Source organism: Strongyloides ratti (assembly GCF_001040885.1).
Source record: "Strongyloides ratti genome assembly S_ratti_ED321, chromosome : X".
Classification (NCBI taxonomy): Eukaryota; Metazoa; Nematoda; class Chromadorea; order Rhabditida; family Strongyloididae; genus Strongyloides; species Strongyloides ratti.
In genome coordinates, this window is record NC_037309.1 from 3,312,870 (window position 1) to 3,337,188 (window position 24,319).

Consider the following 24,319-nt stretch of genomic DNA (forward strand, 5'->3'; position numbering starts at 1 on the left):
ACATTTCACCTTGGTATATTTTTATTTAATTTTTTTTCTAACTAAAATTTTCTATTTCAAAAGAGCATATTTTAGTACAATTAACTAGTTCATTCGAAAAAAAATTATAATAATTAATTAAATATATCTTATATTATCAATACTTTTATTAATGTGAATTAAATTTATTTATTTACTTATTTTTTATCTATAGCAATGTTTCCTTTTTTACCTTTTTTGACATTTCCAAAAAATGACATAGAAAGGAGAAGGAGAGATAAATATTTAACTATCCAAATCAGCTCACAAACTGGTACACCAATATTTAAACGAAAAAAATTACCTATTTCTTCATTACCTCATAAAGGTACACTTACCACATATGAGAGTCAAATAGAAATAGAACGAACGATTGATAATATTAATGAAAAATGTCAAATCAAAATTTCAAATGATAATAACAATGAAATTTTTGAGAATATACATAATAAAAATGATATTAACTTAACTACTACATCATCATCATTTAATTCTTCTGAAAATAATATTATGGATAATGATATTAAACAAAATACGATTAATAATGATGGTGTTCTTTTATCTACCGATATTAATGACCATGACAAATTTAATGATAAAAATGATGTTCAATTGACAGATGGCACTAATAAATTATTTGATGAGAATGTTTTAGAGAAATATCCTGTTAAACAATCACCTACTAATGATAAAAATATTATTAATGATGTTAATGAAAGTAATTTATTATCAAAAACTGATTTGCAAACTAGTTTTTATGTTGAAAAATTAAATAGTATTAATTTAGATGAAATAACGGAGGATGAAATTTTTGGACAGGTTAAAAAAACTCCACTTATGTTTAATCCCACGTTTAAAGAATCATCACCTGTTCCATTTGAAGAGGATCTCAATAAAGAAGAGGAGGATAAACATAATTTATTAATAAAAGATAATGACTCTAAAGAGGAATCAAATGATGACGTTAAAATTGAATCATTAAAAACGAAAGTTGAAGATACATTAATTATAAAAGAAAATAAAAATATTGATGAAAATGTTGATGAGTTAACATTAGATTCACGTGGAAAATTAATTCATAGTCCAATTCCACCAAAAAATGTTAAAATTTCTAAAACTCTTAGTTCATCAAAACAAGAAATTACAAAATCAACTTCTGGAAAATCATCACCATTAAATAAAGGTAACAGAAAAGATGTTATATCTCCAAGAGATAATAATACATCAAAAAGTAATGAAAGAAAATATTCAAATGAAAGAATTTCTTCACCTCATCTTAAAACATCTTCATCATACCAAAGAATTCATTCTGTTTCACCAAGACCTGCATCAGGTAGTCAAACTAATTTATCAAATGAAAGAAAAATATCTTCTTCAGGAAGGTTATCTTCTCCAAATAATAAAAACATCCGTCAAAGTAATGATAAAATAGAAAGATTAAGTCATATTCAAGCACGTCCAATGGAAAGACTTACTGATATGGGAAGAACAAAATCAACTCCACCAAATGTATTAAAACAACAATCTACTACTAATGTATCATCTCCAAGAGTACCAACACCAGTAAAACAATCGAATCGTAATCCATTTGCTGTATCAGAAGCAATGTTAGCAATATTTGGAGACTCATCATCTGGTGGTGCTGGGGCATGTTTTAATAAAATACCACCACCAAATCCAGCATTAAAAAATAGAAATTTTAAAAGATCTAATGTATTAGAAAGAGAACAGGATCAACCATCAATATTTCCAAATACAAAACCAATTCCTGGACCATCATGTTCATCTAGTACATTTGATGTAATACCAGATCATGATAAAGCTTATGATGAAGCTAAAAAAAGAGGTAAATGGATGGCAACTGATAGTGCATTTTCAAAAGTTGGTGGAACATATAATGCTGAAATTACTTGTGGACCAGAGCATGATATTGAAAATGAGAATGATGAATTAAATAATGAGGGTATTCTTGTTGTAGAGGAAACACCATTTTCAGGAAGTCGTCGATTTGTTAGTCAAAAAGATGAATATAATAAAAATGTTGTTTGGTAAGTTTTTATTTTAATAAAAAAAAATTTTCCTAGAATTTATTAAAAAACTTTTTCATTTTAAATTATTTTTTAATATTATTATTTATTATCTTATCAATAATATATATATATATATATATATATATCTTCTTGTTAACTTTATATTATTAATATTTATTTTATAGTCAACCAGGACCAGACATTTATGGTGAGGATGACAATGATGATGAAAATAGCATAAAAATAGAGGAAAGAAAAACATCTGTCAATGAGATAAATACAAATGAATGTATAATTACTTGCAAAGATGGTCAAGATATAACATATGATCATATTACTAATTGTCCAGAAAACATTAAAATTAATTGTTTCTATAATAAAGATGAAGATTGTAATGACCATCAAAAGGGAAACAAAATTTATAAAGATAAAAGTTGTGACAATACCAGTTATAGTAGTAGAGATAATGCCGATTTAACACAACCTAATAGTATATCTCCATCTTTTCAATATACTAATAGTGGTATACCACAAACAAACTTTAATGATGTCCTTCCCTCACAAGATAATGATGAAGTTAGTAATATTATTGATAATATAAATTATCAAACCACTATATTTAGTGATAATATAAAAAATAATTTTAATAGAGAAAATAGTAATGATTCTCGTAATTCATTTTCACAAAATTCTTCTAATTCAGGTATAAACAATGATTCTGAAGATGAATCATCCTTAGGGAAAGGTTTACAATCTTCTAAAGGAAATATTGCGGTAAGTAAATAAATATTTTCTTTTGGTCATAGCTATTTATACATACATATATGTATATATATATATATATATATATTTTTATGGACAAATATTTCTTTAACTAAAAATTATTTATCTATTTTATATTAAATTTTTTTTTTATCTTACATATATATATATATTCTCTTTTTTACATTTGTCGTTACGTTATTTTTACTCACAATATTTCCGTATTATTTAAAATGCTTTTAAAAATTTTTTATTTATAATTATTATATTTTTAGATTGATAAGATGGTTAAACCTGGAAATACTTCTTCTGGATCTGATGTACCATTATTAATAAAAAATGGACAAATTATTAATGACGACTCATCATTTATTGCTAATATCTTAATAGAGGGTTCTATTATAAAACAAGTTGGTAATCAATTTCCAATACCTGATGGTTGTGAGGTAATTGATGGAACCAATAAAATTATAATACCAGCTGGTATTGATATTCATACAGAATTTTCTTCTTTTACATCTATTGATGACTTTACAATTGGTTCAAAAGCTGCTATAGCTGGTGGTACAGCCACAATTATTGATGTTGTCATTCCAAGAAATGAAAGTGAGAGCCTTTTAAGTGCTTTTGAAAGAACTAAAAATCTTATTAATGGAAAATGTCAATGTAATGCTGCATTAAGTGTTATGATTTTAACATGGAATAATGTTATTCAAAAAGAAATGGATTGTCTTGTAAAAGAAAAAGGTGTTAATAATTTTATTCTTAATATTTCATCATGTACAGATGATCAACTTTTTGAAATAATGGAATTTTGTAAAAAATTAGGTATTATTTTAAGAATATCACCAGAAAATAACTCTGTTATCAAGATACTTGAAAGAAAAATGCTTAATTTAGGTGTCACAGGACCAGAAGGTTATTGTCAATCAAGACCTATACAGGTACGTTAAAAAAATACTATATATTATTATTATTTATAATATATCAATAATATATTTACAAAAACGTATTATATTACACAACTTTACAAATAATAGTAATAATACGTTGAGTTCTTTAATCTAAAACACAATACATATCCTTTCATCTCTGTTTGATTTCTATATTCTTAAAAACTTTATCAAATATCAATTTCTCTCTTGAGTTAATAATAATATTGTATAACCAAACATTAAATATAAAAAAGATTCTTTGACTAAAATTTAAATTGATATTAGAAATAATTAAATAGTAAATGAAAGTTAAAAATCATTAAAAATGTATTGTAAGATATTGTTAAATAAAAAAGAAAAATGATATAGCGTGATAATATAAGTTTATAGTTTTATTTTTTTTTGTTGTTGTTGTAATATTTGAATGATTTTTCTTTAACATAAAAGCATTTAATAATATGTAGAAGATTATATAATAAAAGAAAAAAAAAATTCATAATATAGTAGATGATTAATTATAAATGTATTATACTATTTTTAGCTTGAAACAGAAAAAATTACAAGTTTAGGAACTTTCTCTCAATTATCAAATTGTCCTGTATCAATTGTATCATTAACCTCTTCTGAAGGTTGTCAAGCACTTCAATCATCTAATATTAATGGTGGTATATTAACTGCTGAAATACCAATTGTTGCTTTAGCACAAAATGGTGATATTTATTATGATAAAAATCTTGCTTTAGCTTCAACATTTATTATTAGAAATCCATTACGCCCTGGTAGACAACATGCTAATACCTTGTTAAATGCTTTATCAACATTACCATTAGCTATGTGTGTATCTGATCATAAAGCAACAAAAAATTATGATAGAATTACAGCTACTGATTTTACAAAAATGATTCATGGTGTTCCAGCTGTTGAAGAGAGATTACCAGTATTATGGGAGAAAGCTGTATGTTCTGGTTCAATGAATTATATGAAATTTGTTGCTGTAACAAGTACAAATGCTGCAAAAGCTTTTAATATGTATCCAAGAAAAGGTAGAATAGAGATTGGAGCTGATGCTGATATAACAATTCTTGACACGACAATAAAAAGACAAATAAGTGTAAAAAATCAAATGTCAACAGCTGATTTTAATGCCTTTGAACAGATGACTGTTCATTGTCAAGTTGTTGCAACAATTTGTGGTGGTAATATTGTTTATCAAGATAATAAAATTGTAAGTAATGGTACTAAAACACAAAATGATATGTATTTACCATTATTACCAAATAGTCCTCATCTCTTTTCTCAAGTACAACAAAGAGAAAAAATGGTTGGAAAAGTTGAAAAAATTGAAAGAGATGAGAATGATTCAAGAAAAAGTTCAATTTCATCAACAGGAGGTACATCAAACGTTCGAGGACCAAAAGTTAATCCAGCTTTTCAATCAAGTTTTGATACAAGATCAAATTCAGGAAGTAATATAAGAAATCAATTTGAATCTACAATAAACCAACCATTGCCACCAAATCCCAATAGATCGGGAATTAAATTTAAAAACCCACCAGGTGGAAGAAGTACCGGATTATGGTAATTGGTAAATGCAAAGCGCAAATTATATTGGATAAGAACATGAATAACATATTTTAAAATGAAAAAATTAAAACATTAAATAAATTGTCATTGCTTTTATTATTTTTTTTAAGAAAAATCATTTTATATAACGAAAAAAAAAAGTATATGAAAAGCTAAAATATTTGCTAACTATTCACTTCGCTCATTTATACATTATTTTAAAATATTAAATTATAATGAATAGTCAAAGAGGAATACGTTCAATTCATTCCAATATAATTATTACTTAAAAAGATTTGTTCTATTAATTATTTAATGACCTAACTTTTTATATAATTTATATTTCATGCTTACAAAATAATTTAATAAAATTTTTTTAAAACAAAATCTTTATTATTTATTTGAATATAAAAATTTATCACATTCATTTATTGACAAGATAATTTATATAATTATTTTTATATGACAACAAAATATTATTTTAAATTATAGTATTTGATTATGTTAAAACCATTTATTAAAAATTTTAATTTTTTTTCAACTTGTTAAAAAAAATACATAAATAATATGTTAGAATAGAAATTATTTATATGGTATACTTACTTACATCATAAAAAAAAGATAAAAAAAAAAACATTATGTTACTATTTAAAAAAATTATACTTTTGAATTATAAATTTTTCTTTTAAAATTTATTATTATCAAAATTAAATTATTTTATTCAAAAAAAAGTAAGTGTATAAAAGATGTTAAAATAAAAATATGGCAAAAAATATTTTATTTATAAAAGTAATTATTTCATATGATTTTAATGTGCATCATTAATATAAGTATATCCTTAAAAATATTAATATTTTAATATAAAATATAATTAAAATACTTTTGTTTACATAAATATATATATATAATTTGACGAAAGACTTCATTTGCTGTGGAATGAATTAATTATCTTAATCGACTGAAAAAAAAAATTATATTAATTAATATTTTGTAAAATAATAGCACAAAGAATGGTTACTTTAAAAACACAACTTATTTTTACAAAGGATAGTATGTATCAACTGGATAGATAAAAAAAAATTTTTCTTTTTGAAATTCACAAAGACAAAAGGAAATATTTTGAACAATATACATGTCAAAAATTTAACATTAATTTCTTTCTCCATAAAATATACCCATAATAATTTATTATATTTTTTAAAAAGATAGTTTGAAAACAGGCAGTAGTAGTTAGCACACATGGATAGTTAAAAAAGCAATTTAAATAATAAATAAAAGAAGAACAGAAAGCTTAAAGTATTCTTTAGATATATAAATTAAAAATAAAATATAATAATAAAATTTACCCAAGAAAAAAAAACCAATACCATATATTAAAAGCAAGAAAAGTTGATGGAAACATGAGAGCACTAATAAAATCAACTTGACCAGCAGTAATATAATATTGTTTTATTGATGGAAAAATCCATGCTAAATTAATACGAATTCTTTCTTTTTTTGGTCCACGAGCTAAATATCCTACCAAAGCTAATTCAATAAGACTAAGAAATATGAAAGCCATACATATTAATATCATTACATCTATTGCTTTGACATCAGAAGTTTTTGGTAAATTTGAGACTACAGAACCAAATTGAAAAGTTAAAGCTAATAATGCATTAACACCAACAGTTGTTCTTGGTGCAACATTTTCTGATCCTAAATAAAAAGAAATCCATGAAATAAAAACTGAAATATATGCTGGAACATAAACTTGAAGTATATAAAAACCATATAATCTTTGAAATGTAAATGTTGCAATTAATTCATTCCAAATACCAGGAGGATAAAGACGTTTTACAGTAGTTGTATAATTATCAATTAAAATGTAATCTGGTAATTTAACTTCTTTTAATATTAATATTGGATTTGATGTCCATGTCATTTCAACTTCAGCAAGATTATGATTAAAACTTTCATAAAATAAACTACATTTTTGTGTATCAATAGGAAAAGTTTTTAATGCATTTGTACAAGGACCTGTTAATTTAATTCTATAATTATGCCAAACATTACCATTATCATATATTTGAAGAAAAATATTTTTTACTGGACTTGAATGAATTTTAGCATCTTTTGAATTAATAAAACATCCTCGTGGATTCCAAATTTGTTCTAAAACAGTTGGACCATCAACTGACATATTTGATTTACATGGTAATAAATGTGAAAATGCTAATGAAGGATCATTCCACATTTCTGTTACATATAAATCAACTTCAAATTCAGATGTTATTTCAATTATTTTTGAAACTTCTTGAATCCATATTTCAACTTCAACTTTAACATGACCATCACCTGGTATTCGTAAACAATTATAATCTTTTAAAAGCCATCCAAGAATGACAGCATCATCATTACATCCAGGAATAGTTGATTCATTGGAAACGATATGTCTTTTATTACGAGAAATACTATTAATACTAGAATATTTTTCAAAACTATTAATAGGTTCCTTTGATAAATAATCATTTTTATTCATAAAATCAGGAAAAAGTTCATTTAAAGTTCTAAAAAAATATTTTTAATATAAAAAGTTATTTTGAAAACATACTTATGATCATATTCAATTCCATACTTAGTAACATATCCACAATCAGCAATTTTAATAAAATTTAATATTATAAAATAAATTATTAAAAATAATTTATTTTTATTTTCAGATTGTTTAAATATTTTAGATTGACCAAATATAACAATCATATTTTTTTATATTCTTCTTTTTTTTTCATTAACTATTAAAATATAGTAAATATTCTTTTAACACATTCAAAGATATATTATATATAATATTTAAAATGATGGAAAAATGTATATTAACAAAGATAAAAGAATAAAAAAGTTCTTTTTAATTATTTTGTAGGATTAAATATTAAATTGTAAGATGAAAAGCATTCCAATTTTAAAAATAAAAGAAAATTTTCTTATAAATAAGTATATACAACTTTACAAAGTTATACCATCACCAATATTTACTATATTTAGAAAATATGCTTATTTTCTCATCTTACTTATACATAAACATATTCACATATATATATGTTAAAATTTTCCAACTAACTTTATTTTGTATTCAGTTAAACAACCAAATTATATGGTTATATTTTAGTTAAAAATCTTATAATATGTTATTTTGTGTACTATTATAAATGATAAAAGATACTCCTATTGGATAGGAACAATCTAAGATAAAAGATAATATTTTAAATATTAGTATATATATATATTTTAAAATAACAAAAAAAGAAAAAAAAAATATATATTATTTAAAATATTTCAATGAAATTATTTATATGCCCTACATTTTAAAATAAAATAATATATTTTTCTTAATAAATAAATTTTCACACATTAAATTTTTTAACATGGAAATATGATGAAGTAATAAAATTATCCCCCAAAACTACATGATAATTAAAAATTTGCATATTTTTTTGTAAAAAAAGATTTATTACAAATTCTTTATAAAAAATAAATAAAACAAAAATTTTTTTTAACCATTAAAAAAAAACTGGACACCCATTTTAAACATCAAATTTTTTTTTGTCTATTTTTTATAAATTTTTTTTTAAAATTACATATTATCATAAAGAATATAAAATTTATTATAACATGATGCAATTATAACTTTTGTACCCTAATTTTAGAATAAAATAATAATTAAAAAAAAAATTTAAGATATCTTAGGTTACATATTTGATAAGAAATTTAAACATAATATTGATAAATAAATTGATATTGCTAATTACTACAATGTCATGCTAAATTGAAATATAGTTTTAAAGTATAATTAATTTTTATTAAATAATATATTTTTTTATTTTTATTCACTAATTATATTTTAATTCTTTTATTAACATCTTTTTTCTAATCATATTATTTTTCAAATTTTGATAATTAATTATAACCAGCTTGTAATTTTTTAATTATTGAAATCTAAATTAAATGACTTGTTTATAATTATAAAAGCAGTGAAAAAAATTTAGATTATAAAAGATTGTTATCTTAATATAACTATATAATAATTGAATTTTGCAAATTTTTTTATTATAATTATTACAAGATGTCCATTTAATATAGTGATAATAATTATGATAAGATTTATTTATATTATTTAATAAATTTATTTGAAGGTGTTCCTTCATTTTACTTGATCAAAAAACATGATGGCTTTTGATGTTCAATATTTACATTTTCAAATATATTTTTTTTAGTGTAATAATCTTATTAACCCCTTTTTTGAAGCGTTATTTTAAAAAAAAAAGAAAATCCTAATAAATTGTTTTTCTTCAATTACCATATAATTATATTTTATTTTTTAGAATTTCTATTTTTAATGGCACCGAACAATAGTGTTTATGTTACTAGTCGAAGTCAAAGAAATAAGCTATTGTTACGTGTTGCAACATGTTTTTATTATGCTGATTTAGTGAGAACACAAATTTTAATAAGTAAAACTGTTAATGAAGATCAACGAAAAATTTATACTTATTGTATTTTAAAGTTTCCAAAATTATTAACTATTTTAAATAATGAATTTGATAAAAATAATCTTAAAACTTATAATATGACAAAAAAAACTTTTAAAGAATTAGAAAAACTGATGAAAGAAAATGAATCAGAAATTGAAAATTATTTTAACAAAGGTTTGTTTTTTTTTTACAATAAATTTAAATAACTTATAATTAATTTAAGGAAAAAGAAATGAAAATGTATTACTTGATTTCATTAACCAACGCCCAATTTATGAATTGTTAATTGAATTAAAATGGGAAACAATTAGATTTATTACATATCATCGTGAAAACTTTCATACATGGATTATTGATAGTATAAATGATGATATGAAAAATTATCCATTACAATCAACATCACAAAGTCATGCTGCGACTATGAAATTTATTTGATATTTTATTATACTACATGTTGATTTTTAATCTTTAAAAGTATTCCATGAATTGTGTTTTAGTTCCTATTGATAACAAATTTTAAAATCATTAAGACATTTTGACTATTACCTTATCATTTTCAATTATCAATGAAGATTATCTTTATGGAGTCTTTCTTAAATATTTTATAAATTTAAAAATTTTTGTTCTATGGACAAATTAAAAATTATTTTTAGTTTTATGTGATTATAATAATAAATATCATTAACATAGTATCTTATCAAAATATTATTAAAAATTTTAAAAAAAATTGATACTTTGCATTTGAAAAAACCAAAGTTTATAAATTTATGAAATCATTTAACTTTGTACTTTTTTATATTTCTTATATATCATATAAATTTTAAATTAACAGTTTTCAATATTTTAATAAATAAAATTCTTTAAAACATTTGCTAACATATTTTAAATAAAAAACAGCATTTAAATAAAGAAAAAAAAAGTTAAGGAAAAAATTTAAATAGATAACAAAAAAATTAAAGTCTAAAAAAATTGTCTTTAAAAAAATGAATGGTGCAAAATTTAATCTTTTATATAAACAATTATTATGTATTTTATTTTTATTTACATATTTGATTGAAGATAAAAATTTTTTATTTGTTCAAACAAACAAATACTAATCATTTTTAAATTTTTACTATTTTTTCTTTATATTTTATTATGGAAAATAATAAAATAAATAACAAATCATTGAAAACATTTAATCTTAGTGATTGGATTACTTTTGCTATATTAATCTTATCTAATTTTTTATCTCCAGTAATTTATACTTGTATATTCCCATTTTTTAATGATATTGCTTTAATAAAAAATGTTTCTTTTATTTGTGTTGGAATTATTTTTGGTATTTTTAATTTTGGAAGTTTTATTTTATCACCAATAATTGGAAGAGTGGTATGTTTGTTTATTTTTTATAATTTAATATATTAAAAAGATTGCAATCTTTGGTTCAAGAAAAATATTTATTATTGGTATTTGCCTTCTAAGTTTAGGAACAATATTATTTTCGCCAGTATATTTGATTAAAAATAAACATTATTTTTTTGGAATATGTTTATTTCTTCGTTTTATTCAATCTGTTGGTAAAACAATGATATATACTACAACATATGTTATTGCTTCAAAAAATTTTTTACATCACATGTCTACAATACTTGGATGTGTTGAGTTTGGTGCTGGATTTGGTTATACAATAGGTCCATTTATTGGTGGTTTTTTATATCAATATTTTGGTTTTTATTATATTTTTCTTTTTTTGGGATTTTTATCAATTATTATTGGAATATTTTCTTTTTTATATATAAATTTAGATGATAATAAATTGAAAAATGTAATTAGAGATAAAAATCATGTCTGTGAATCAGAAAAAAATTATTCATGGAAAAAAATAATTAAAATTAAAGATATATGGTGTTTAATATATACAATTTTTTTTGTTGGTATTACATCTTCATTTCAGGATTCATCAATACCCATAGGTTTGAAACAATTTCATTTTAATTCAACAAAAGTTGGATTAATGTATATTTTTTTTGGTGGAACATATACAATTTTTTCTCCAATATCAGGATTCATTAGTGATAAATATTCAGTTGCCAATTTTTTAATAATTTTTGGATATTTCCTTCAAACAATAGTTTTTTTATTATTAGGATCAACTTCATTTTTTAACTACAATCCAACTGAAATATTGTACATTATATGCTTATTATTTATGGGATTTTCTTCATCAATCATATATGTTCCATCATTTAAAAAAACAATAACTATTTTAAAAAATGAGCATAAATTTTTATACAATTTTAAAATATTATCTATTGTATCAGGAATATTTTGTTCATCCTATTCATTAGGAGCTCTTCTTGGACCAATTATTGGATCATTATTGATAAATAATTATGGTTACCATAGCACAATTGTAATATTTTCAATAATTTCTTTTATTTCAGTAAGTTGTTAAGCTACAAAATAGTTTAATTTTGAGTTTTATAGATGATTTTGTTCATTATTTTATATATAATACCAAGAATTATAAAAAAAATTCGTAAAAATTAAGCAAATGATATATTGTTAAATGAAAATTTAGATTAATATAAATATTGAAAGCGAATACATAGATTTTAAACCAATTTTTTAGATAAATTTGTTTTTTTTAACTTTTAAATTTTCAATGTAGTAGTTACATAGTTGTTGCTGATATTTAAAAGTTATTAAAGTAAAATAATTAACATTTTTTTTAAGTGTAAGGGTTTTATTTATTATAAAATATATTAAATTGTTCTAAAATTTTGAACGTACGTGAATCTAAAAAAAGGTTTCTTGAAATAATATTGAAGATATTTTTTAATCGTAAATATACTAAAATAATAGAGATATTTAATGTAAACTATTTTTTTCACATATACGTATAATGGAGAATCGAATGTTACCAATCCCAATATAATATGTTATATTATAGTAAAGGTGGGAACAGGTAATATAATAAAAGACGAGGTAAATAAAGAGAAGAACAATGAATATTTAGAAAAAATTTCCGCCTTCTGTTATATCTTGCTTCAAAATAGAGATAATTGGAAGCAGTTTTCTGGAATCAACTTCAATTCAATTTTCATGTAGGGTCTACCTTCAAAATTTTTTTATATCTTCAACAGTTTTTGAGATATAAAAAATGATGATAAAAGATAAGGCGCGAAAAAATACCACAGGATGTATCTCAAGAACGGCTGAAAATTTTAAAAAGTTTTTGACGTAGACTATACCTAGAATTCTTAGAGAAGTACAGCGCATCTGGTTTCAAAGCTCTAAGTGCTCATATACCTGAGTTATGAACTTCGTTCTTGAAACTTTTTGAAGGCACATTTTTTGTTATAATTTGAGTTCTAGAAATCAGAGAAAGATGAGATTAACTTTAATTGACTTCTCGTAAAAATCTGATCTAGAAAAAGTGTTTATATTTTAATATTTTTAATCTTATCATAAAAGTCATGATTTAGAAAAAAATATTCCCCACTTTCGCCTTCAACTTTGAAGCGTCACAACTTCTCGAGTTTTATATTTGGTATAGCGTTGATTATATTCAAAATTCATTATTTTTCAAGGGCTATCAACTGAGGGTAATTTTAGATTCAAATTCCAAAAAAAAGTTTTTTTTTCCTATTTTGCTTGAGGTTAAATTGAAAACATATTTATCATTTCTGAATCCATGAAAATAGTAAAGATATTTTTATGAAGTCAATTTTTTCTAGATATACGTATTATTAAGAATCAAATATTAATAATTTCAGTATAATATGTTATATTATAGTAAAGGTGGGAACAGGTAATATAATAAAAGACGAGGTATATAATGACAAGAACAATGAATATTTATAAAAAATTTCCGCCTTCTGTTATATCTTGCTTCAAAATAGAGATAATTGGAAGCAGTTTTTTGGAATCAACTACTATTCAATTTTCATGTAGGGTCTACCTTCAAAATTTTATTATATCTTCAACAGTTTTTGAGATATAAAAAATGATGATAAAAGATAAGGCGCGAAAAAATAGCAGAAATTGTATCTCAAGAACGGCTGAAAATTTTAAAAAGTTTTTGACGTAGACTATACCTAGAATTCTTAGAGAAGTACAGCGCATCTGGTTTCAAAGCTCTAGGTGCTCATATGCTCAAGTTATGAACTTCGTTCTTGAAACTTTTTGAAGGCACATTTTTTGTTATAATTTGAGTTCTAGAAATCAGAGAAAGATGAGATTAACTTTAATCGACTTCTCGTAAAAATCTGATCTAGAAAAAGTGTTTATATTTTAATATTTTTAATCTTATCATAAAAGTCATGATTTAGAAAAAAATATTCCCCACTTTCGCCTTCAACTTTGAAGCGCCACAACTTTTAAAGTTTTGATTTTAGCATAGCCTTGATTATATTCAAAATTCATTATTTTTCAAGGGCTATCAACTGAGGGTAATTTTAGATTCAAATTCCAAAAAAAAGTTTTTTTTTCCTATTTTGCTTGAGGTTAAATTGAAAACATATTTATCATTTCTGAATCCATGAAAAAGTAAAGATATTTTTATGAAGTCAATTTTTTCTAGATATACGTATTATTAAGAATCAAATATTAATAATTTCATTATAATATGTTATATTATAGTAAAGGTGGGAACAGGTAATATAATAAAAGACGAGGTAAATAAAGAGAAGAACAATGAATATTTAGAAAAAATTTCCGCCTTCTGTTATATCTTGCTTCAAAATAGAGATAATTGGAAGCAGTTTTTTGGAATCAACTACTATTCAATTTTCATGTAGGGTCTACCTTCAAAATTTTTTTATATCTCTAATAGTTTTTGAGATATAAAAAATGATGATAAAAGATAAGGCGCGAAAAAATACCAGAAGTTGTATCCCAAGAACGGCTGAAAATTTTAAAAAGTTTTCAACGTGTACTATACCTAGAATTCTTAGAGAAGTACAGCGCATCTGGTTTCAAAGCTCTAGGTGCTCATATACCTGAGTTATGAACTTCGTTCTTGAAACTTTTTGAAGACACATTTTTCATTATATCTTGAGTTCTAGAAATCAGAGAAAGATGAGATTAACTTTAATCGACTTCTCGTAAAAATCTAATCTAGAAAAAGTGTTTATATTTTAATATTTTTAATCTTATCATAAAAGTCATGATTTAGAAAAAAATATTCCCCACTTTCGCCTTCAACTTTGAAGCGTCACAACTTCTCGAGTTTTATATTTGGTATAGCGTTGATTATATTCAAAATTCATTATTTTTCAAGGGCTATCAACTGAGGGTAATTTTAGATTCAATTTCCAAAAAAAGTTTTTTTTTATCTCTTATTCTTGAATACGGCTTAATTTTAGAGTCACGTACTAGAAATTTTTTATGAAAATTCGAGTTTTTTAACATATGTATATTTTTGTAACATTATTAGTGTATAGACATAAAATTAAATTTTTCGTCCACGAAAGTTATATTGCAAAGTCAATTTTTTTCAAATACCTTTGTAGACCAAACTTTTTCATATATAAAAACTAACAAAATACAAAACAATTATTATTTTTTGCATTTAGTGTTAATATGTATTATACTATTTTTAAAATAAAATGTTTATATCAAAAATCGTTAAATATCTATTCCTTCGTTTTTTATTATAGTACGCAAAAAATATCGTGTTTTTTTATTAATTTTATTATTTAATTTTTTTAAATTGGACTTTTGAAATAAAAAAAATATGTGCATTTCTTATCATTTTGATAATAATTTTTTTGTTTACTTTATGTATTTAATATATAAAAATAATCATGGTGTTTTTTTTTTGAAACAATCTTTTCAACTTTAGAAAATAGTTATTTTTATTTTTTTTGCTATTTCAAACAATTATAACATTACTATCAATTTAATAAAAATACATATACTATATTAACCTTTATCATATGTATTGTAGACGACAGACTTGACTTTATGTGTGTCTATTCTTAAAAATTATTGCGAAATGATATATAATTTAATACCACGATGTTTGATAATAAAAATATATCATAATTGTGGTAATAATCACATAACGGCTGAAATTAATTTTAATATAACATTACAGGTTGAAACTAATATATACATTTTTTTATCTTTAAATTGATATAAATATAATATTCAAAACTTTTCAATAAAATTGGTTCTTATTATCTTAATTGAAATGAACAAGTTTATCATTATTAATAATATGTTATCATTAACATTAGCTAACGATAGCATACTATTACATATAAATATAAAATAGCAAAATACATCTATTTTTTCATGATATAATAATGTTACACATATTAAAAAAGATATTTTTTTTAATATTATTAAAAGCATTATTTAAAATATCTTACTGTCAATATGTACCACCAAATGCAAGATTAGATTGTTTTCCTGATCCAAATGCAAGTGAAGAAAAATGTATTAGTAGAGGTTGTATGTGGGATAAAGTTTATGATGGAAGTGATAAAAATGTACCACTATGCTATTTTCCGCAAAATACTGGATATAGTCTTTATGGAAAACAATCAGATACTTATATTCTTAGAAAAAATTTAAATAGTCCATTAAATCCATTTTCAGAAAATTTTGAGAATTTATATGTTAAAGTTTCTAATATTGGACAATACCTTAAAATATCTATTTCACCAAATACTTCAAGATATGTACCACCAGTTCCTTTATACAATTCTCCATTACCAACATCTGAAAGTTTTGTTTTTAATTCCCAAAATACTTCAGGAATATTTTCATTTACTGTTTCTAGAAAAAATGATAATCGCATTCTTTTTGATACATCTATTGGTGGTTTATTTTTTGGTGACAAATTTATTCAATTAGCAACATATCTTCCATCAACAAATTTTTATGGATTAGGTGAAAATATTCATCATACTATAAAACGAGATTTTTCTACTTACAAAACATGGGGACTTTTTGATAGAGATATGGCACCAGATTCTAAAGATGCTAATAGACATAATCTCTATGGTGTTCATCCATTTTATTTAGTTATGGAACCTGATGGTAAAGCTCATGGAGTATTCTTTTTTAATTCAAATGCTCAAGAATTTGTTACAGGACCTGCTCCTCATTTAATTTACCGTACAATTGGTGGTCAAATTGATATGTTTTTTTTCCCTGGTCCAACTCCTGAAGATGTAATTAAACAATATACTTCTCTTATTGGAAAACCATTTTTACCACCACTTTGGTCATTAGGTTTTCAACTTTCAAGATGGGGATATGAAACTCTTGATTATGCTAAACAAATTATTCAAAGAAATATTAATGCTGGTATACCATTAGATGTTATTTACTTTGATATTGATTATATGGATCGTTATAAAGATTTTACAATTGGTTCATCATTTAGTGATCTTCCAGAGTATGTAAAAAATTTAAAACAAAATTACAATATTAAAACTTTTCTTATGTTTGATCCAGCAATAGAAGTTGATTATGAAGTTTTTAGACGTGGAATTGAAAAAAATGCAAGTTTTGTTTCATGGTTATATCCAAATTTAGTTCAACGATCAATAAATGATTTATATCCATTGACTAAAAATAGTAGTATAATGCTTGGTGTCGTTTGGCCTGATAAACATGTTGCATTCCCTGACTTTTTAGATACAACTGATAACACAGTAAATTGGTGGAGTTATGAACTTGGCCATTTTTGGGATAAAGTTAATTATGATGGAATATGGATTGATATGAATGAACCATCTGATTTTTCAACAAATGAAGCTAAAGTATTAGATACTGGTTGTATTGGGGGTAATAATTGTTTAGAAACATTAAAATGTCCTTTAACTGGACCATATTCTGAATATGATAATCCTAATTATCAAACATATAATGTTTATGAATATGGAAGTAATACATATTTATCTACAAAAACATTATGTATGATTGGATCAACAATGAATGGAAATGGTATTTTTTATAATACTAAAAATCTTTATGGGTGGTCTGAAACAGTTGCAACAAAACGTGGTATTGATAATGCTAAGAAATCAAGAGGTCATAATGATAGAAATGTTGTTTTTTCAAGATCTACTTTTGCTGGATCAGGTAATCATGGTGGACATTGGTTAGGTGATAATAATGCACTTTGGGCTGACTTAAAAACAACTGTTATTAGTGTTCAAGAATTTAATATGTTTGGAATAACATATGTTGGTTCTGATGTTTGTGGTTTTAATGGTGAAAGTAACGAAGAATTATGTTTACGATGGCAACAAGTTGGAGCTTTCCATTCATTTTATAGAAATCACAATACTCTTGGTGCAGCACCTCAAGATCCTGCTCAATGGCCAACAGTTACATCTGCAACAATTAAAGCTAATAAATTTAGATATAAATATATTCCATATTTATATTCTTTACATTATTATTCATCATTACAAGGTGGAACAGTTGTTAAACCATTATTTTTTGAATTTCCAAATGACGAAGAGACATATGATCTTGGACATCAATTTATGTGGGGACCAAAGTTTATGGTTATACCTGTAATAACAGAAGGAATGACTTCTGTTAGAGGTTACCTACCTGATATTCCTGAAGGATGGTATTCTATTTATGATTATAATTATGGTCTTCAAATACCTTCAGGTTACAATGAATTTTATGCACCATGGACATATAATGCTCCAACATTTATAAGAGGTGGAGCAATTATACCTAGATTATATCAAAGTAATGTTACATTACCACGTACTTTACATAATGATCATTCATTATTAATTACTCTTGGTAAGTTTTATTAAATATTTAAATAATATAATTTTTATATTTTAAGATAATGAAAATAGTGCATCTGGTGAATTTTATTTTGATCAAGATAATTCAGAAATTCTTTTAACTCAAACAACATCATCATTTTCACATTTTAAATATCAATTCAATTGTAATAATACTGATTCTACACTAATTCTTACAGTAGATAAATTTACTACTACATTATTAGGATATAGTATTAAAAATATTGAAATTTTTGGTTATCCATATCAAGTAGATTATAAATCATTTAAAGTTGATGATGTAACAAAAACTGTAATTATTGGACAATCTAGTGCTTCACCATTTTCAAAAATATTAAATGTAACTTTCCTTGATGGAATAGCATCAAACAAATATCCTGAAGTAACAAAAAATACAAAAACAACTATATATAAATGGAAACATTTATAATATGATAAATTTTTAGAGAAAAAGTATAAATTATATTATTTATCTTTATATAATAATCTATTCACTTCTGAATAAGGATCTTTTTCATCTAATTCATTAGATCGTGTACTATGTTCAGAACCTAAAAGACTTTTAATACTTTCTTTATCATCCATTTCTATACTATCCTGTTTATTATGAAAATTTAATGCAGCAATAATAGGATTTTGTGATAATTTTCTTATAACAAATTCATTGTGACCATACTCATCCACAATTTCTAAACTTTTCTGTTTATGTTCTTTTAAAAATTTTTTTTGTAATAATCTTTCTTCTTCAGCACTTCCTGGTATTTGATCAATTAATTTTTTAGCTTGTTCAACTGATTCAGTAGCTACTTTTGTTGCAGCAGCTTTAGCAGAATTAGTTCTAGTTATTTGTTCACTTGTAATTCTTCTTATTGTTTCAATTAATAAACTTATTAATGTCCAATCACCAATTGTACAGTTTAATTTTTCTTTTAAATTATTAATATCACATGTACAAACTACAATTCCATTAATATTTTCATTTCTTAAAACATTTGTTATTTTTGAAAGTCTTTCTTCTGGTATATCAAGATATTCAACATATTCAATAAAATCATCAATAGTCATTTCATATAATGGTTTATCAATTCTATTCCATAATGATGGATCTTTAAGTAATGTATTAGAAGTATATCTTAACATGGCTTCTGAATTGTTTACTGCCATTTCATCCATTTTAACATCATCCTTCTCAACACTAACAATTTTTCTTAAATATGGATCTAAATTACAGGTACATGGAATATATCTATTAGCTTTTTCTATCGTTAAACGATCATCAACTGCAGTTGTTGATTTTTTTAAAACAGAATCAAATTCTGAAGGTGTAGTATCAAGAAGTAATAAATTTTGTTTTCTTGGAAGACGATCTTTTACATAAATCCATAAATCATACAATGTCATAGAATCATCCTCAGAAATAGAAAATTTTTCAATTAAATAACACATACGATATGGCCATTGTTCAACTAAACTTATCCAAAATCCTAATGATATCCATTGAAATTTAACATCATAAGAATGAAGAAGACGAGCAGTTAAAGTTAATGAATTAACAATTCTTCTTAATGCTGTTGGACCTAATGTTGCAAAATATTCATCATCAACAAGAAATGTTCCTAAAGATGATAAATGAAGTGATTGAGGTGAATTTATATAATTTTTTTTCTTATATTCATCAATTTCAGAAATTGTTTCTATCTTTGAAACCATTTCATCATTAAAACTTATTATATCTTTTCTTCTATCAATATTTTTTTGTAATTCTCTTAATGCATGTATTTGAAGAAAAAATGGTAATGTTACATATTCTTTTATATAATCATGAGCTGTACTACCTTTTGATAATTCAAATGTTTTGACATTTCCTAATGAAGGTGTATCTATAGCATATGGATCAACAGCAAGAATAACAATAAAATTTGCTTTTATATGAGATCCAAAAATTGAATGCATAGAGTCAAGTAATTTAACCATATGAATATGATCTTGATTATCCATACCATCAATTGGTATAACTAATCTTACTTGACTATGACTATAACAATTTAAAGCTTCAATAAGTTCACAAAGATATGTTGCTTCATTTTTAAGTTTTTCCATTGTTGCTTCAAAACCAATTTTAGGTGAAACAAATGATATTTTTTTAATTTTACGTTGTCGTCTATTAAATAAAACATTTTTTACTATAAGTATAAATGGATATGTTCCAATAACAAGAAGTAATGTTGTACATAAAACAGCACCTAAAAATATTCCTGAATTTGTTGTATCAGGAGACCAATTAATTATACATTGAGTTAAAAAAAAATTTGATAGAAAAAAAAGTATCCATATTACTAATGATAATATTATAACAGGAAATCCTAAGTAATTTCTAAATTTATGATCAGTAGATTTACCAAATTTTTTTTTTGTTCCTAATAAAATTCTTGTTGGTATGATACCAAAATGATTTTCAATAACATTATGTAATGTTAATAAAATTGTAGCTATTGTTCTTTCTGTTCCAACATATGACAATCTATGATCATCAGCAAAAAGAAAAGTAACTGGTGCTATAATAAGTTCTTTAGATGAAAGATAAGGAACATTTAACATTGTTATTGATAATATTAATTTTAATTCCATAACAAATTTTGTAAAACCTTTTGATGATTTTATTGATGTTGACCAACGGGAACCATCATTACTAAAACACATTATAAGATATGCTATAACAGTTAATATAAATATTGTTATTCCTGCTGATAAAATTCCATAAGTTATATCACTTCTTTGAAATATTGCTGAAAATGTTGTAATAGGTAATGTTAAAAAGGTACAAACAAGAAAAAGAAATGTTATTATTGTCCATGACCACGTTAATTCAACACCATCTAACCAACTTCTTGAAAAATTTCTTAAAGATCTTTTAATTTTAGGTAAATGTAATGATTTACTTGTTCCCCATTTTGCAAAAAATCCTACTGTAACAGGTAAATGTAATTTTGGTTCACTTAATATATCTGCTAATACATCCGCATAAATTTCATAACCCAATAATGAATTAACTTGCGCTTCACTATCCAAAACACCATACATTTGCGAAAGAATTGGATTTGAATTTTGTTGATCAATTGAATATGGTGTTTCACCAAAATTATTAGGAGAATATAATAATCTTGATTCTGATGGATTACTTAATATTAATTTAATCATTTGTAATGATTTAGCTTTTGCTGCAATATGTAAACAATTATTTCCATATTGATCTGTTGTTGAAACTTTACTTCCAGCATTCAAAAGTAAATTCATAATTCTTATATTTTTATTTTTTGCGGCTCTCATTAATGGTGTATCACCATCTTTTGTTTTTGCTTCTAAATTTGGATTTTTTGTTAAAATAAGTACAATCATATCAACAAAATTTTTATCAACAGCCAAATGAAGAGGTGTACGATAATCTGAATCTTTTTGATTAACATCAGCATGACGTTCAAGTAACATTTTTACTATATCTAAACTTCCTCCTCTAACAGCAGCAATTAATACATTACTACCAAATCTATCAACAGAATTTACATAAGCACCTGAATCTAATAAAGATTTGCATATTTCAATATAACCCTCTCTTGCTGCTATTTCTAATGCTGGTACACCATCTAAATCAACAATATTAATTTTTGGTTCTCTTGATAATAATATGTCAACTGTTTTTATATAATTGCCCTTTACAGCTAACATTAATGCAGTCCTTCCGTGCATACCAATATTATCAACAGTAGCACCGGAATTAACAAGAAATTCAACAATTTTATAATATCCTTTTCTACTAGCCCATATTAATGGTGTACTTCCAAATTTATCACTTGAATTAGGATTAGCACCATTATCTAATAAAATTTTTACACATTCTGTATAACCACGTGCTGAAGCAATAATTAATGGTGTTAAATTATCATCAGGTTCAACTAAATTAACTCTTGGTGAATAAACAAGTAATTCTTGAATACATTCAATATGATTATTATATACAGCCCAAAATAATGGTGTCCATCCATACATATCAGTTCCATCAACATATGCACCTTTCTCAAGAAGTAACTTAACAATCTTAGGATAACCATTTTGACAGGCATTTAATAATGCTGTAAATCCATCTTCATCTTTAGCATGAACATCAGAACCATCAATAACAATTTCACATGTTTCTAAATTACCATATCTTGCTGCTGCAATTAAAAAAGTTTCTTTTTTCTATTTTTAAAATATTATCAATTAAAAAATAATTATATTTAAAATACCTTATTAGTATAATTTTTAACATGATGTTCTCTTAATTTTTCAACAGGAAATGATTCACCATTTTCAATTGCAAGAAAAAATTGTTCCATTTTTTGTGCAATTATATCACCTAAAGCAATGTCAGTTAATTCATTTGTCATTTGAGAAAGTGAAGTGATTGTTAAGTTAGAGTTGTTGGCTCTAAGAGCCATCTCAATATCCAAATTTTCTTCACTGGCCTCCTGTAACATGGTAAAAAAAAAGTAGTGTGACTTTTTGTTAGGAAAAAAAAGTACTGTTATATAATAGAAAATTTAAACAATAAAATAATGGGTTATAATAATAATTGGAAATTTGAATTGTAATAAGGAAATTATGATAATTTATAATAACATTACAAATAGGATTATTATTTATTCTTTATTTTTAAATTATTTTGATAAATAAACATAATGTATTTATATTATATAATAACTGGAAATATAATAAATATGCAATATAATTTTATTAGAAATAAATTTAAAATAATTAAAGTACAAAATTTTTTTATATCACTGGCATATTTTTCCAATACAATACTGTACTTTTTTTTTTCCAATTAATTGTTATAAAAGTGCAATTTAATAAAATATAAATTAAATATAAAAGAAAGTTGAGTTTATATATATATATATAATGTAATATTGAAAAGCAATTATTATATACACTTATTTCTCTGAGAGAAATACTATTGAAAGAAAAAAGGTATTTTATTCAAAAAAGATATAATATAAAAATATTATACTAAAATAAAAAGAAAAGAATTTAGTAATTGATATAAAAATACAAAGAATGATAAAAATTTTGATACATTAAAATATTTCATTTTTTTTTATATTTACTTCATAAAAAAAAATATAAATTGCCAACCATTTGAAACAGAATTTTATAGTAAAAATGAGACTATTTTTACTATTAAATACTTCAACTACACTTCTTTTAAAATTTGTTATTTTGCCCTTCCTCAGTTAGATTTGTCAATGCTTTGCACTAACTTCTTTCAATTTAATAGACATACTTTGTTTTAAAATAATTATGTTCAACTAAATAGTAATTTTAAATCATTTCTTTATCACTTACATATACCAAAATTAAAACTTTAATTAAAAAAAAATATTATATTTTTTAAAGTTATTTATATAAAAAATAATTTATTAAAATATAAAATTATAATAAAAATATAAATAAAATGAAAGAAATTAAAATAAAAATACTACTTAGACATGAAGCTATTTTAATGTCAATATGTTATATTTTTAAAAACTTATATAATGTAATATTATACTATTTATAAATTATTATATGGCAAATTTTTATTTTAAAGACATTCTTTTAGAAAATCATTTTATAAATTTGTCTTGATAATTTATTTATATACAAGAAAAAATTTTTATGATGTATAAGTTTCAAATATACTTAAT

General features: G+C 23.3%; 6 protein-coding genes across 6 annotated transcripts; 4 read left to right on the forward strand and 2 right to left on the reverse strand.

Moving 5' to 3' along the window:
* Nucleotides 1-195: 195 nt before the first annotated feature.
* On the forward strand, nt 196-5,327 carry SRAE_X000069800 (Amidohydrolase 1 domain and Metal-dependent hydrolase, composite domain-containing protein; the record flags this gene model as incomplete). The annotated part of the gene is made up of 4 exons (XM_024645072.1): nt 196-2,066; nt 2,234-2,822; nt 3,086-3,754; nt 4,287-5,327. The coding sequence occupies 4 exons, from the start codon at nt 196-198 to the stop codon at nt 5,325-5,327; spliced, it is 4,170 nt and encodes a 1,389-aa protein (XP_024510567.1).
* A 926-nt stretch (nt 5,328-6,253) lies between these two features.
* SRAE_X000069900 (Gamma-aminobutyric acid A receptor/Glycine receptor alpha family and Neurotransmitter-gated ion-channel transmembrane domain and Neurotransmitter-gated ion-channel family and Neurotransmitter-gated ion-channel ligand-binding domain-containing protein) lies at nt 6,254-8,050 on the reverse strand (the record flags this gene model as incomplete). Its single annotated transcript, XM_024645073.1, has 3 exons — nt 6,254-6,266; nt 6,655-7,857; nt 7,902-8,050. The coding sequence occupies 3 exons, from the start codon at nt 8,048-8,050 to the stop codon at nt 6,254-6,256; spliced, it is 1,365 nt and encodes a 454-aa protein (XP_024510568.1).
* Nucleotides 8,051-9,683: 1,633 nt separating this feature from the next.
* SRAE_X000070000 (Hypothetical protein) lies at nt 9,684-10,254 on the forward strand (the record flags this gene model as incomplete). Its single annotated transcript, XM_024645075.1, has 2 exons — nt 9,684-9,993; nt 10,043-10,254. 2 exons carry the CDS (start codon nt 9,684-9,686, stop codon nt 10,252-10,254), a joined length of 522 nt encoding a protein of 173 aa, XP_024510569.1.
* A 702-nt stretch (nt 10,255-10,956) lies between these two features.
* SRAE_X000070100 (MFS-type transporter SLC18B1) lies at nt 10,957-12,351 on the forward strand (the record flags this gene model as incomplete). Its single annotated transcript, XM_024645076.1, has 3 exons — nt 10,957-11,190; nt 11,231-12,244; nt 12,289-12,351. The coding sequence occupies 3 exons, from the start codon at nt 10,957-10,959 to the stop codon at nt 12,349-12,351; spliced, it is 1,311 nt and encodes a 436-aa protein (XP_024510570.1).
* Nucleotides 12,352-16,115: 3,764 nt separating this feature from the next.
* On the forward strand, nt 16,116-19,026 carry SRAE_X000070200 (Glycoside hydrolase, family 31 and P-type trefoil domain and Galactose mutarotase-like domain and Glycoside hydrolase, superfamily domain-containing protein; the record flags this gene model as incomplete). The annotated part of the gene is made up of 2 exons (XM_024645077.1): nt 16,116-18,588; nt 18,635-19,026. The coding sequence occupies 2 exons, from the start codon at nt 16,116-16,118 to the stop codon at nt 19,024-19,026; spliced, it is 2,865 nt and encodes a 954-aa protein (XP_024510571.1).
* Nucleotides 19,027-19,061: 35 nt separating this feature from the next.
* Nucleotides 19,062-23,110, reverse strand: SRAE_X000070300 (Ankyrin repeat and KAP P-loop domain and Ankyrin repeat-containing domain-containing protein; the record flags this gene model as incomplete). Its single annotated transcript, XM_024645078.1, has 2 exons — nt 19,062-22,832; nt 22,880-23,110. 2 exons carry the CDS (start codon nt 23,108-23,110, stop codon nt 19,062-19,064), a joined length of 4,002 nt encoding a protein of 1,333 aa, XP_024510572.1.
* Between the last annotated feature and the right edge of the window lie 1,209 nt (nt 23,111-24,319).